This window comes from Lagopus leucura, unplaced genomic scaffold (genome assembly GCF_019238085.1).
Source record: "Lagopus leucura isolate 7727_CA_CO unplaced genomic scaffold, USGS_WTPT01 Super-Scaffold_741, whole genome shotgun sequence".
NCBI classification, from domain to species: Eukaryota; Metazoa; Chordata; class Aves; order Galliformes; family Phasianidae; genus Lagopus; species Lagopus leucura.
The window spans coordinates 264,112-277,988 of NW_024962256.1; the positions used below are offsets into that span (position 1 = coordinate 264,112).

The window sequence follows — 13,877 nt, forward strand, 5'->3', positions numbered from 1 at the left end:
TTAGTAATTTTTATTACATTTTTCTTTATTTTCTTGAAGCTTTTTTAATTATATAGGATATAGTTAAAGTTAACAATGATAAGCAGCTTTCCTTGGCAAGCCCTAAATTGCATGCCCCTTGGGTACAAACTGGAGAACGTGACTGTCTACACATGGATGGCAAGAGGTTTTTGGCTAGTATGTCTGGGGTGGTTGAATGAGCAAGCGTAGGGCATCTGAAGTATGTCTGCAGCTTATAAACAAATGCAGGGAAAGAGTTTGCATCTCCCAGGCAGGCAGAGAGCTGCATGAGTACTTCTTGTGGAGAGCCTTTTTGTGGTGATGGTCACCATTGTGATGGAGCTTGTTGTGGGCGCAGGGAGGAGGGTTGGTGGCTGTTTGAGGGAGTGCTATTTTTCATCAGGAAGGTGAAAGACATTGCTATTGATCAGGGGATTTCTTGATGTGGAGGCTCTCCAATGACATGGAGCACCTATGCATATGCAGCACTTCGTTAACAATGTGACACAGGATGTGCTCTCTGATGGGAGTTGTTAATTATGCTTTTGGCTCTGTCTGCCTCTCCAGCAGATGTATACCACGGTGACATTTTTGCAACCCAATAAAACGTTACAGGATGCTTCACCTCAAGTGGAAACTTGATTGCTGCTTTCAAACCAGGTGAGGTGCGTGCACACCTTACCGGGACTTGCACCTATCCGCTGGCAGAGCTCCAGGGTATTGATGCAAGGTTCGTGGGTTGCGAGAGCCTGAATGGCTCTGGTGGGATGGGTGTTAGATGCCTGGCTCTGCTTATTTGGTATGATGCAGTTGATAAGCAGATGGTCCTGATATTAGTTCTTAATCACTGACACAGTGTGGAGTTGTTTGTGTATTTCAGTCCAAACTGTCTTGAATTTTTTTGTGCGATTCTGAAGACACAAGGAAAACTTCTTTGGATTTGCTGTGTTTATCCCTTGTCTAGTAATGAAGGCTGAACTTTGTTAATTGTGACTTCTGGCATGAAATTGTGTGCTTGGATACATGTAATATATGGGTCTTTCAGAAACCCATGGGAATCTGGTGACTAGTCTTTCAATTTAATTGCCTTTTGGAGTTGCACACATCTAGAAGCTTTTATTTCTGAAGATTTCATTTATCTAACATTTTCCTATGCAGGAAGTAGCGTCTCCTGGGATTTAAATATTTGCTGATGCAAACCTCTGCGATCATAGGACTGTTAAAGAGCTATCAAGTGTCACATCATTCGGTCACCAGTTCAAATCTAGTCCAAAGTGGTAATGGATATTTTTGTACTCTTGACATCTTTCATCCAGATTTATGCGTAGTTGCTTCAACTAAAGACAGAGCTTGCTGCTCAGAATTATGGATTCAAGTGGAAAGTAAAGACTAGAAGCAGATTTTTCTAGAGCAAGAACTTTTATTTGGCTTCTGTATGTGGTTGTAAATCTACATGGTTGTCAGTGCTTTAGAAATAATAGCAGTAGTGTTTATTCAGAGGAGCATGTGGTTTGCTGTATAGGATGCAATGCAGAAAAGTGACCTCATTGGCCAGAAAAGCAAATGCATTAGTTAAATGTGGTATTATTAATGAACTCTCAGATGGCTTTTGAATTGCAAGAGTCTTTGAAGGCAGTACAGGAAGAATTAGACTTTGAAGAGTGTGAGTGATATTAGAATTTGACAGAGGGCTTTGGATGCTATCAGAAGCATTTCTGGACAAAGTGCTTCCCCAGTTCTTCCTGAGAGCTGCTCTTCAGAAGAGTGATGGATGGTTGGATGGGTGTGTGGTTGGGTAGGTTCTTTCCTTGTCTCTTCCAGCATTTGTTTGAGAATCTTTGTACGAAGCTTCACTTCTAAACCTTGCTTTTTATTTCACATTTCTGGTCAGGAATTGTAGACTTTAGTTTAGGGTAACATGTAGTACTTATGCTAACTCAACAGGACTATACGTTCTCCAAACTGTAGAGAGCTTGAAATACTTCAGTCCTGTGGCTTCGCACAGTGCCGTAGTTCATCTTTTTGGTTCCTTTTTCTGAAGTTGGCAAATCCTCTGCTAGATGTGTTGGGACATAGAAAGCCTTGTGAATCCCTGCAGCCAGGAGCCCGAACTGCTTGCCACCACCTCCTGCTTCCCAACCTTTTCCTCACCATTCCCTGAACGCTGTCTGGCTTGTTACAGGGACCAGATTGGCAGCGTATCAGGAATCAGTATCTGGAGTCCTTCAGGAAAGAAGCTGAAGATGCTGAATTCTGGTGTCCTGATTGTTAGAATCTGTTAGCAGAGACCTCCAGATGTGAAGAAAAGAGATGTTAAAGCCGGTACAAGTATTCTCTTTCTTTGTGCTCCTGAGTTGAGACATCTGAGTTGGCTTCCCTTCCCAGAGTGCTGGGCAGCAGCCCATGGGAAATCACTGCTGGCTTCCCTCAGTGTTTTGAGGTACAAAAGGTATTTTATAAGGTATGAATATGAGGGGGGGAAGAGGGAGGGAAATAAGAAGATATTTAGTGACATTAAAAAGACCAAACCACTCGCAGGATTTGAGCTGTCACTGTGGCATTTTTGACTGAGTTGTCAGTGCTGCGTGTCTTAACGTCTTTATATGTTTGTGTTCTGCAAGGATTGAGGAGGGAACTGTCTGTCTTAGGTCAATATGGAGCCCTGGCAACCGGGGAGAAGCTATGAGGTGGTTCACTTTCGTTCCTGATGCTGCTTATTGCTGCTATTTCTCTGACTGTCTCAGAGACAACTGGTCAGTTATTTATTACTTTCCTCTTAGAATATTCTGTTACAATGAAGTGGCTCAGAAGCATTGAGGGTTTTTTGTTAAATGCTGATTTGCTTTATAAAGGCACTATAAAGTTTCGGTCTTAGCTGCAGTGGGATACCACAGAACAACTTTGGTCTGTCTTTTACATTTCTATTTATTGCTGTGATTTCAACCAGAAATGGTGCATGACTAGAAATCATAAATTATCATCCATCTTTTTGCTGGAGATTAAAAATGGAGAGCTACTGAAGTGCAAAGGAAACCTCTTTTTATTTTTTTAAACTGAGTCATGGCGAGATTGGCAAGCTGCAAGGGAAAATATAAATCTGGTGTTTACTATAGTTAACAATGAAATCCTCCTTTTACAAAAAAGTACCAGGGTGAATTACGCTTTCAGTCTCCTTGCTGCTGTGGAGGAGTTAAAAGGAACATTATGGGTTTTTTCCATCCTTGGTTTGGAATGGGGATAAATTAAAGGAAGTTACCCATTTGCTCTGCTCATTTTCTGAAGTTTGCTCCTGAAAACATGGTAGTCATCTATAATTTCTAACTCTCACAAATGGTGTTACAGCTTTGTATCTGTTTTCCTTCATTATTGACCAATCACTGAGTCATGCAATATCCAATTTTGAAACCTGTGATCTTTCACTTAGGTATGAATTCTGATACATATGTAGACAAACACCGAACTAGCGTGAAAAAACATGTTGAATCTTTTGTGTTGTGTAAAATAATAGATGTTATCTACAAATATTAATTACTCTGCCTCCACTTCTGATAGCATAAATGTTATTGAGGGAAAATAATAGAAAATAGCGAGGCTTTGCCAGACATGAAGTTCAGTGTCAAGTGAACATGGACCACGAGTCATTTGGAGTCCTGATTCTGTGTTATTTAAAGGCTATAATAGGTGTTACAGAAAAAAAAAAAAAAAAAAAAAAGGCCTAATGTTAAAAAAATTGTATTTTTTGAAAACAGATGAAGTAGATTGCAGAAGAACGTATTTGTCAACAGGAAATAACCATCACTTAAGAGTCATGTAGGCATCCAGCATGACTGAACAAGACTGTAAAGAATGAATACAGAACATCTTTCCTCTTGCTTTTCACGATGTGCAGAGGACACCTTCTCTCATCGTTTTAAACAGCTGTGATGTGTTTGCAGAGTCTTGATCCAAGTCTTCATGCTAGGCTTCTGTGACACAGAATGTGGACCGCAACTAGTGAAGCTCAATGAAGTGGAAAGCCATGGCTTTTTCAGTCTTGGTGTCAAGGAGGTATTTAGAAATTAGTGAGACTTGATGTAGATCACATCAAACATAAGAATTTCAAGCCGTTTCAGAATAGGCTTCTGTTGTGCTCCACTTTATTGAGCTGTTCCATGCCATGAAGGACGTTTTGAGATTGCGTTGATCAAGATAGTACCGTGGGTGTGTTTGTCTTCCAAGGAGAAAAGTGAGGTCAGTAGGAATGAATGCTGTGCTGCAACTCAAACTGGAGAAGAGATACTTTGGTGTCCTGAGAAGAGCGTATGTCACACTTCTGCTTTGGGGCATGGTTTAATATAGCAGTCTTAATGTCATGTGCCAGGTGACTTTCTTGTCTTCCTTGTTGGGCTGCTCTGACTGTTCAGGTGAAGTTCTGTGCTTTGTCCTCTACCTACTCTTCCAGGAGAGGATCCTTTCTGTTGCTCCAGCATGTGCTCTTCTGCCTTGCCTGCTGCATCCTCCGGCTCAGAATTCCCTACCACCACGTTGCTTCTTGTAGATGTAGCCCGATATCTCACCCTTCAGAATGCTGAAGGCTTGGTTTCAGATCACCTCCACGTGTTTTCTGGATTCATATACATTGTGCTGGGAATGAAGGGAATCAGAAAGGAGGCAGACTAGAAAATCCCTTCTGTACACTGTCTGCCAGTTATCTGGATAAAACTGAGATGCTCTCTTAACCCAACTCTCCCACTTTTTGGTTAGGTCCATTTGTTTGTTCAATGAGTGAAGAGCGTGTTGTGTATGAGAACAGGTGGAGAAGTGGGATGGCTAAATACACTGCTCTTAAAAGCCCAGAGGAGATAAAATCGGCATTCCCACCATTTCCCACATCTTCTGTACTGCCACAGAGACATCCCTTATAGGTGGATGGAAAAACTTTTCTTTCTTGGTCTTACTTCCTTTCCTGAGTTTAACCTTTCCTATGAATTGTCTCTCTCATTAAAGTATATTGACAAAATCTTTATTTTCTTGATTTTTTCAAATTTGGTTTAAAAATTCTTGAGTGAAGCTTGGCAAACACTGCCTTAGTATGCAAACAGTGGGGATGGAAGAGGGGAAATAATTTGGCTGTTGAAAAACTACATATGGGAAAGTCACATGGAGCTTTCAGTGTTTTATTTATAATTCTGGAAAGGCCTCTGCTAATTTGCAAAAGTAGGAAAGACCAAATAGTGGCTTCTGGAAAGCAAACAGCTCGATTTTTTCCATGAGTATTTTTAACGCAAGTATTGACTTCACAGATTGTAACACTCTTTCCTTCTTACTTTTTTTTTTTTTTTTTAAGCTTAAGGATGTATAATTGACTAAACTAACATTGCAATGAAAACCTTAACTCTTGCATCATCTTACTCTTTGAATTCTGATTGTGAAGCCGTGAGAGTTTTGCTCTCATTTAGCACATATATATTGAGCTTCCAGAAAGGTAACTTGATTTACAGTAAGCTCACCCAATGGGAACCAGATGATTTTCACATATGTCTTTTAATGAAGCATTTCTTTCACAATCTGTTTTCCAGGAAAAAAAACAAAGCACAACAACCTACTAACTTAACCATGCAGGACCACGTAAGCAAGCACTGAAGCCTTTCAGCTTTGGTTGTACCTGTGAACAAACATTTCTAAACACCGATCCCTGGAATGATTCTACCAGCTAATGATGCCACCTTGAGTTTTATACTGGCCTGATTCTGAGCAGTGTTTCACTGATACCACTGTAAAACAGCTGTCTTATGTGAAAATGAGTGAACAAAAACAAATGGCAGAGTGGTGGTAGTGGGCTGCTTGGGGGCTGTAGCGCTCTCCTGCTCAAATTGCTAAACGTGGGTAACTCTTCACAGAATGGCGTTTAAGGTTACATTTGGAGCCATTAGGTTATAAACAGTCCACAAGATATTTTGCGTGCTTCATGTTAATATTCCTCCGAAAGTCAAGATTCCCCAGGGAGAACTGAGAAAGCGCACCAAAAGGCATTTTCAGTTACTGAGGTTTATCCACAGCTTCCTAGATCACTAAAGCTCGACCCTCTCACGAAGAAGTTATTACAAAACAAACTTTGATACAGTTCTCAGAGTGTTTATATGTTAGAGAGGGATACATTGGTGACGCCCTTCCCTTTGGCTGCTGGATTTTTATATTTTTGCTGGCTGGCTGCAGGTGTTGATTACAATTCAGAAAATCTTTAGGGCTTGAACTGGGTAAATTTACTTGATGTTTCGTTTTCAGTCACGCGTTTTGATCCTTTACTGTGTTGGTAAAGGACTTGGCAGAGGTGTTCAGATCTTGGTAAAATGTCTCAATCTGTGCTGTTGACTACAGAGAAGAGTTGGTCTGTGTCTGTTTCTGTTTCTCAATACGACTCACTGAGGAGGATCTTGGGCCCTTCTGGATGACACCAGGGCATTTCTAAGATTGCTGTCCCACCATGTGATCTTTTGCCAACAGTGAATCTGTGTCTTCTGTGCATGAGTGGCTGTTTTAAGCTGGGCACAACCTGTGTAAAAGTGGAGCCATGGGGACTGTCCTGTGTTTGTGAAGAGTGTCTTATGAGCATTTCCTACCTTTACCAAATGCTTGGCCTCTGTAGGGGTGTTCCTTGCAGGTCGGTCAATCTTGGGCAACAGCCTGACATAAAAGAAAACCTGTAGAGCACCAGCTTATTCTTCAGAAACTGATCTTACTTCAGATTGCTGTGTTACTCTGTAAAATACTGGGATCTGTAGACTTGGCAGGAGGCTTCAGCAAGATCTGGGCTCTCTGTCAAACCCTTGACCTCAGTTGACATGTCTCATACCTGAGGATGGAACTCACAAGGGACATTCTTGGTATGTGTGTGCATGCAAATTTCTTCCAGCTCATCCAGCTGAGAGAGACCAGGAGTACTTGAATCGGGATCTGGTGAGAGCTGCTAGAAGTGGCAGCAAGACTTGGAAGTTCTGTTTCACTGAGGAGCTTCTACACGTACAAAAGATTGCTTTGTAATTTTATTTATTTATTTATTTGAGTGAAACATTGCTTGAATTTCCCAGGAATTTGGAGATGTTTTTGACAGTCGCTTATTTTTCCTCATGTTGACCTCAACTCAGCATGAGGTCAGACTCGACAAATACTCTGCTGGGTGCTGACACTTTAAAAGATAGTTGTGTTGTCAGTTTATGCTGAATTCACTGCACAAATGGGGTATATGTTTTAAGCAGTCTGACATCTTTTTCTTATGCCACATCTGATTTTTAAAAGGATCTTAATTTTTATTTTATCATCTTTTTTTTCTTCTTTTTTTTCTCCCCCTGATGTTAGAACCAGCTACTAAGTTCAGTCTCCCAGAACTGGAGGGATAATAAAGACTTTACTGTTTTTCCTTACTTTTGGTCTTACAATTATGTTGCAGCTGATGAGGAATATTCAAGGCTTAAGAAAATGTTCTGAAAATATGGAGTCTAAAGATTGCTGAAAAAAAGTGAAAGTATTAATCTAAAATTAAATGAAAAAGGTAGAAAATGGTGGGGCTGCTGAACTTTGCCACTCAGCACTAAAGGATGACTGAGGGAATGTGTTGCTTATGTTGCTGAGTAGAGAACTTTGTTTGGGATTAAATTATGGTACAGTGAATTCATTAGGTGACTGGAATTTATGCGAGGGAGTCATCTGTGGAAGTGATGGGATCCTGGAGAGGTCTGTTCTGCTCTGTGCTAACAGTTTGGGAGGTAGAGCACTTGAGATAAAGGCTTGCTTTATTTCTGAAGATGGGAGAAGAAATAATGTGAAGCCCAGCAGCAGTCAGTAAAAAATGCAAGAGGAGGCAAACAGGGAATCTGAGACTTTAGGATGCATCAGGAGTGCAGCTGTTACTGCAAAACACACGTTTTTTATGATGCTGTAGTAGAGGTGTGCTATGCAGGTCTGTTATTGTACTCTACTAGTAAGTGATATGCACAGTTTGGGATGCTGTATTTTAAGAGATGTTTAAGTTGGATATTGAAAAGAGAGTCAAACTAACATTTGGTCCCTATGGTCTTTGAAAAAAGTCTTCTGAAAGCAGTTTGAAGAGTAGGACAGCAAACACTGGTGCTTTAGGTATGTTGAGTTCTTCTTGGAGTAATGTGATGGACTGGGGGACTCCTGAGAAGCCTTCCCAGCTGATGCCTCTAGGATTGCATCTCGTCTCTGAGCAGCCCTGACATGAGAGGCCCAGATGGCCATGTGGAGGAGGCTTGGCACTGTGGGTCACCATGTCCTCCTCCAGCCCTGCTGCAGCCAGGGGAGTGCTCACCTTATCTGCTAGTGGAATAACAACCACTAATGGAAATTAGCTGGGATAAGATAATGCCCATTAAGGCAGGTTGTGCTGGTCAGTGTTTTGTCCTGAGATAAAGCTGAAATGAGTTTGTAATTACTGAGCATTGACTTTTGTTTAATAAAGCATATTTATGCACGCTAGGGGAATGTACTTTGATGCCGAAGGAGTGACCCTACGGATAGCAGGACGGTATGAAGCAAGACAGCGGGGTGTCCGAGGTGTCTGCCCTCGGAATGACAGCGCTGCCTGGCTTGCAGGTATGCGGCCCAGATTGAGAACCTGGCTGTGATTGCAGGTGCCACCAGTGCTTCCAATGCTTGAGCGAAGTGCAAACTGCGTAATGTCAGCGCTGGAACTCGATCCAAGGGCATGGCTTCCTGCAGGCTGCCTGCTCCTTATGCATCATGCCTGTCCTGGGGCAGCAGTGCTGCTGGGCACCCACCCTAAGTACTCCCAATGGGTGTTCTTAGAGCTCTGCTGCCGAGATCTCGAGCAGCTTTCTGGCACTCTCCATGTTTTACGCTCAGGGAGTTAGTTGCTGCAGAAGGGCACAGCTGATCGTGGGAGGCATGGAATTTGCTTTGTGTACTTGAATCAAAGCAAATTGGTACCTGGAAACCCACATTCGCATGCTCTGTGCTTTATGTAGGTGATGCTATCGGAAGGCTTTCCTGGTTGATGCGATCCCGAAAGCTCTCCAATGTGGTTGGCAGAGCAACAAAGCGTGTAGGATTTTGGGGGGCCGTTCTTGTCATTTGACAATGCAAGCCAAACAGAACCTATGCTACTGCGGGAGAAAGGTTAGGCTTGCAAGTCCTGACATAACCCCTGTCTGTGAAACGGCAGAAAGACTGGAATCTGTACTTAAATATATACTGTGTTGGTTTATTTATTCCTCATTTTCTGTTTATTCCTCATTTCAAAAGAAAGAGATGAGTTCGCCTTTCTTCTCCAGGCACTCAGAGAGCTCATTAATGTAGTAATTTGGGATAGAGAAGATGAGCATGTATTTAAGATGAGGCTTTCTGAAGTGGTTTTTCCCCAAAGTTTCGTGTTTTAAAAAATTTCTAACAGCAGAGGTTAAGATCTGATAGCTCTCCTAGTGTTTTGTCTGGTGATTTAAAAGTGATGGCTTTAATACTGTTGTGCTGTGATCTCTTAAATGCTTGCGGTATTGAGCTTTGTTAATAGCTAAACTTGTGGTTTCCTTTTATTCTTTGCTTTGGTTGTATGAAGATACATGTACACAACCCTTAGTGCTCTTTCTTCTGGAGAGCCAGCAGTGCTGCCTTGTACTGGTCAGTGGGAAGCCTTCCCTGCCTCCTTGTGCCTCAATTAAACCCATTGTTTGTGGCTGTGTACCGTGATGTGTGACCCATCACCCACCGATCGATGGGTGGAGGTGCTGCTGCAGAGCCTGGGTGCCAAGTCTGGGGATAACAGCTGAAAAGCACTCTAGTGCACATCTGTAGGGCAGTTTGAGGACATTCCTTTGCCTCAGCACAGCCTCTGTAATACTGCTCATGTTACATTATCGAGCCATAATAGCAGGGTGCTGGGAAAGAGGTGGCTGCTGATGTCTCTGTTTTTCCTGAAGGACTTCCCAGAAGATCCCTTCTTTTCACAGAAAGATTTGTGCCGTGGAGTAATGGTGCTCTGCTGGAAACAGAAACTTGATTCTTTGAGCTCAATTTAGAAAACCTCTTTATTGTATATAAAAAAAGAAAAAAGCTGAGGAAAACAGGACTGTGGGGACTTTTGTGAATTTGTTCAAGTTTTGGCAAACTTAGGCTCTGAAAACACCAGTGAACTTTAGAAAGATCTGACCGGGCTGCGTAAGTGACAGATATCCCAGCAAAGCCTTATGCAGTGAGAGAACCTGACGAGGCACAGAGCTGGTTAAATGGCCAATTAACTGCACCGCGTCTGAAGAAGGACCTGAGCGTGTCTGCCATCAGGTGCCCGTTTGACAATCATCGCTGAACAATTTTCTCTGGCTAATAAGAAAAGTAGCAGAGGTCAATGCTTCCTAATATGCAGGGATGCCATCCCTTCAGATTGCATGCCCCTGTAGACGTGCAATTACAGATTGCACATAGTATGCACTTGCATCCGTGTGGGTGTTTGCCATGTCACTGCACCTACACCTGGTGTGTGGGGCTGGGCTGTGTCTGCGCAGCAGCATTTTGCAGAGTGGCACTTGAGAGGGGGGTAACAACGTAGGGACTCGTGACCTCTCCTGGGTTTTGACTCCCTGCCCATGCTGATGTGATGCAATTCAGCTGATCTCTGACCCTCTTCTCCTGCTCCAGACTTCTGTCTTTAGGCACATCTTGGTGATGAAATGCCACATAACCTTCTTTGTTTTCAGTTCTCTGTTTTTGTGAGAGATTCTTTTAAAACACATTTGCAGGTAGAGAAAGATCAAGCCCTGCGTGATCTGCAGGGCTTGTTCCTGTCGTGGTGAGGCCCAGCAGCAGCAGTGCTGCATCCCAGATAATTGCTCCACGTCTGTACCTATCCTTCTTATTGAAGACTCATACGTTCAGACTGTCTGCTGGCATAATTGCCTTAGACCCTGCTGAAAAATTCATCTCCTAGGACCCCAGAGGGTCATTTGGAGCAGCATTATTCCGTGAAGTCTAAAGGCAATAGAAGAGCAAAGAAGGAAAGTAACCTTGGAATCAATGCTAGTCTCCCCAGCACTAGTGCCGTTAGCTTTGGCAAATCCTTTTTCAGCAATAAAGCCAGCTGCCATTTTGGCATCAGGACAAGCAGACTTGGCATCAGCCCCTCTGGCACCAAATGCACGCTTCGTGGGAGCTGGCATCAGCGGTGTGAAACAAGGGTAAGACCCAAGGGAAATGCCAAGCAGACATGAGATGAGCACTAAAAATAGCGAGTTGCTGTCATTTGGAGAGAAAACAAATAGCACCCCTAAGAGGAGGGTGTCTTGAGATTTCCATCAAGGTTATGCTGGTAAGCAACTAGCATTAGCAGCTTTGGAACAATGCTGTCTGCTGTGATGATGTGACCAGAGGCCAGGCACCTGCTGTATTTTTGGTACCCACATGGTACAAGACGCTAAAACAAGAACAGACTTACCGTCTTGATCCCACATTTGGGGGATCCTATTACTGTCTGCACTCTGTCTTCAGCCTGCTCTGGAGCATGGTGTCTCCTCTTGAGCCCTTACCAAAGGTCCTGTTTGCACACATGAGCTGAAGGAAAACAAGAGCAGTGCTGCCAACAGCAAGAAGCCTGGCGGGCGTCCCTGCAGCACCCCGACAGGCCAGCACTGCTAGAGAGGGCTCGTCAAATGTGTAACAGCTGATGCCCTGCCCTGCCCTGCCCTGTGCTGGCTCTGAGGGAGGAGTTGGCTTTCCTATGATTTCATGGCCCACTCCAAACTAAAACTGAAGGGTGCCCAAAAGCTGGAAGCACTTGAGGGACAGAATTGACCCTGACTCCACTGAAGCAGGTAATGTCGTCTCTAGTAAGGCAATTCTGTCTCTTTACTCCCCTCCACCTCAGTGGCTCATGACTTTAAAACTTTTTTTGAGGCCTCTGGGCTTGCATAGCAGGCCTGGGTATGAAACGGCAGTCATACAAAATAACCATGCAAATAGTCTTTGGCGTTACCACACGTTGGCTTGGCCGCAGCTCTGCTGCTGGGAAGAAGTGCCTGCTGGACCTGTGGCTATCATTTTCCCCTCCTCAAGAAAAAAGCAGTGGGAAACAAGGTCACTGAGGGCTGACAATTTCAAGCTGTGCTTCACAAAAGCTATTTTGGTCCCAGGGAAGGAGCCTGGGCTTTTCACTGCCGCTGCTCTGCCATCAGCTGAACAGTGGGGCTGGTGGTGGGGCTGGGACAGCCTGGATGAAGCCAACTTCTGTCTCCTCTGTTGGGTGGGTGTTGGGGAGGGCTCCTCTTGGGCATCCCCTGCCCCATCTCAGCTTCCTGCCCTTTCTTGTGGCAGCTTAATGCAGAAAGCAGCTTCAGAAAAGGGATTGCTCTCCACCACGCTGAGCATGTTTTGAAGGGCACAGCCTCTTCCTCCCTGGTTAACCAGTTACTTGGAGACAAAGCGCAGGTGACAGCAGTGAGGTTGAAAAGCAGTGTCCCTGTTTGCTTATCTAGACTGAGTAAAGCAGCAGAACTGTCTTGTGCTTTGAAACCACCGAGCTGACAGAAGCGGCAACAGGCTTCAGGGAGGGGGACCTACCCAAGAAGATTCTGACCACTGTAAGCCCCTTGTGCTTTCTTTCGATTTTCTTTCGATGTGCACATCAAAATGTATTGATCCAACAGGTCTTTGTGCTTCCTTGCGTGTTTAAATGTATTGAACAGCCTGGTTGTGGCACTGGCTCACAAGTCAGTTTCCACATGTGCAATGTGTTTTGCTGGTGTTGCTCTTTGTTCTTTCTAGCAATGAGGAAGTTGGTTTGGCCTGGGAAACATTAAATACAAGTGACTTTGGTGTCCTCGTTTTGTCTTTGAACTGCATACAAACTGGAGGGGAACCCAGTTTAGCCAGTTCCAAAATAGTGCCAGTAGACACAAAGGATCTGGAAGGTTTATCAGGACCATTTATCCCCTAAGCAATGGAGAACATACTCTAGGTGCTGGGAAATGCTCAGACTGGCCTGTTCCTATTGTCTGGAATTTTCTAAGACTATTCTTTGAAGACAGAACCAGTGCTACGCATTACAAGAATCCAGTGCACCCACTCTGTGTTGGAAAGCTGTGATCCTTGCTGCTGTGTCAGTGGGTGAGAGGCCCTTTGCTCTTCAGGAATCGGTGACCAGTGGGTAGACTTTGCAGGCAGAAATGGTCTGCAGGCAGCTTTACACTGCCCTTCTGTTCCGGTACTGCTCATCTCCAGATAACTCATCCTGTTTTTGCTAGCAAACAAATCCCTTTAGAACTTACTCTGTCAAAGCAGATGGAGCTTGGTTATTCCTGGATGTTATCTTACTGAAAAGAGATAGGGATCTGCTTTTATGTCTTCCTATACACTGTTTTTTTCACCCCTTTTTCTTTATCCCAAAGCCATCTCCAGGATGGGGAAAGATAAAGTCACGCTCCTTCAGGTTGCTGCTTTCACACATTGTTTGAAGTGCCAGGTCTGTGCAGTCTCAGTTCTAGCACCCCAGGCTGTGGAATGACTAATGGAAGCAGATAGCTGATGCTCAAGGAATGGTGCTGTTAAGAGCACAAAAATAACAGTGTCCTGTGGTAAATGAAGGAGCTCTTACATACAATTGTTCCACCTTCATGGTCATCCTGTGTATGTATAGCTGCACTATCTGATTTTTTTTTTTAATTTTTTTCCCTAGAACTCTGATATTGAAGTTTGAGGGCCCTGACTCAGACAGACTACCCAGGTTTACTGTTCCTCCAACAGGACTCCAGCAGTGAAGCCACTGAGACTAACATTGTGCTTCAGGCTTGACAGACTGGAGCTGCACAAGTTCATTTTTGTTCCGATCATGTTGTCATATTTGGATCATCTAAAGGTCAAGCTATCTTTCTGAGGGT

At 43.6% G+C, this 13,877-nt stretch overlaps 1 protein-coding gene across 3 annotated transcripts in view; it reads left to right on the plus strand.

Moving 5' to 3' along the window:
• The window catches only part of WBP1L (WW domain binding protein 1 like), a 49,637-nt gene that overhangs the window by 11,731 nt on the left and 24,029 nt on the right, over positions 1-13,877 (plus strand). The window contains exon 2 of one of the 3 annotated variants that reach the window (XM_042863677.1): positions 2,183-2,322. The exons of the other annotated variants lie outside the window; for them this stretch is intronic. Within the exon in view, the coding sequence (XP_042719611.1) occupies positions 2,311-2,322 (12 nt within the window). The 5' untranslated portion in view covers positions 2,183-2,310. The remainder of the gene's footprint in view (positions 1-2,182; positions 2,323-13,877) is intronic. 3 annotated transcript variants of the gene reach the window in all.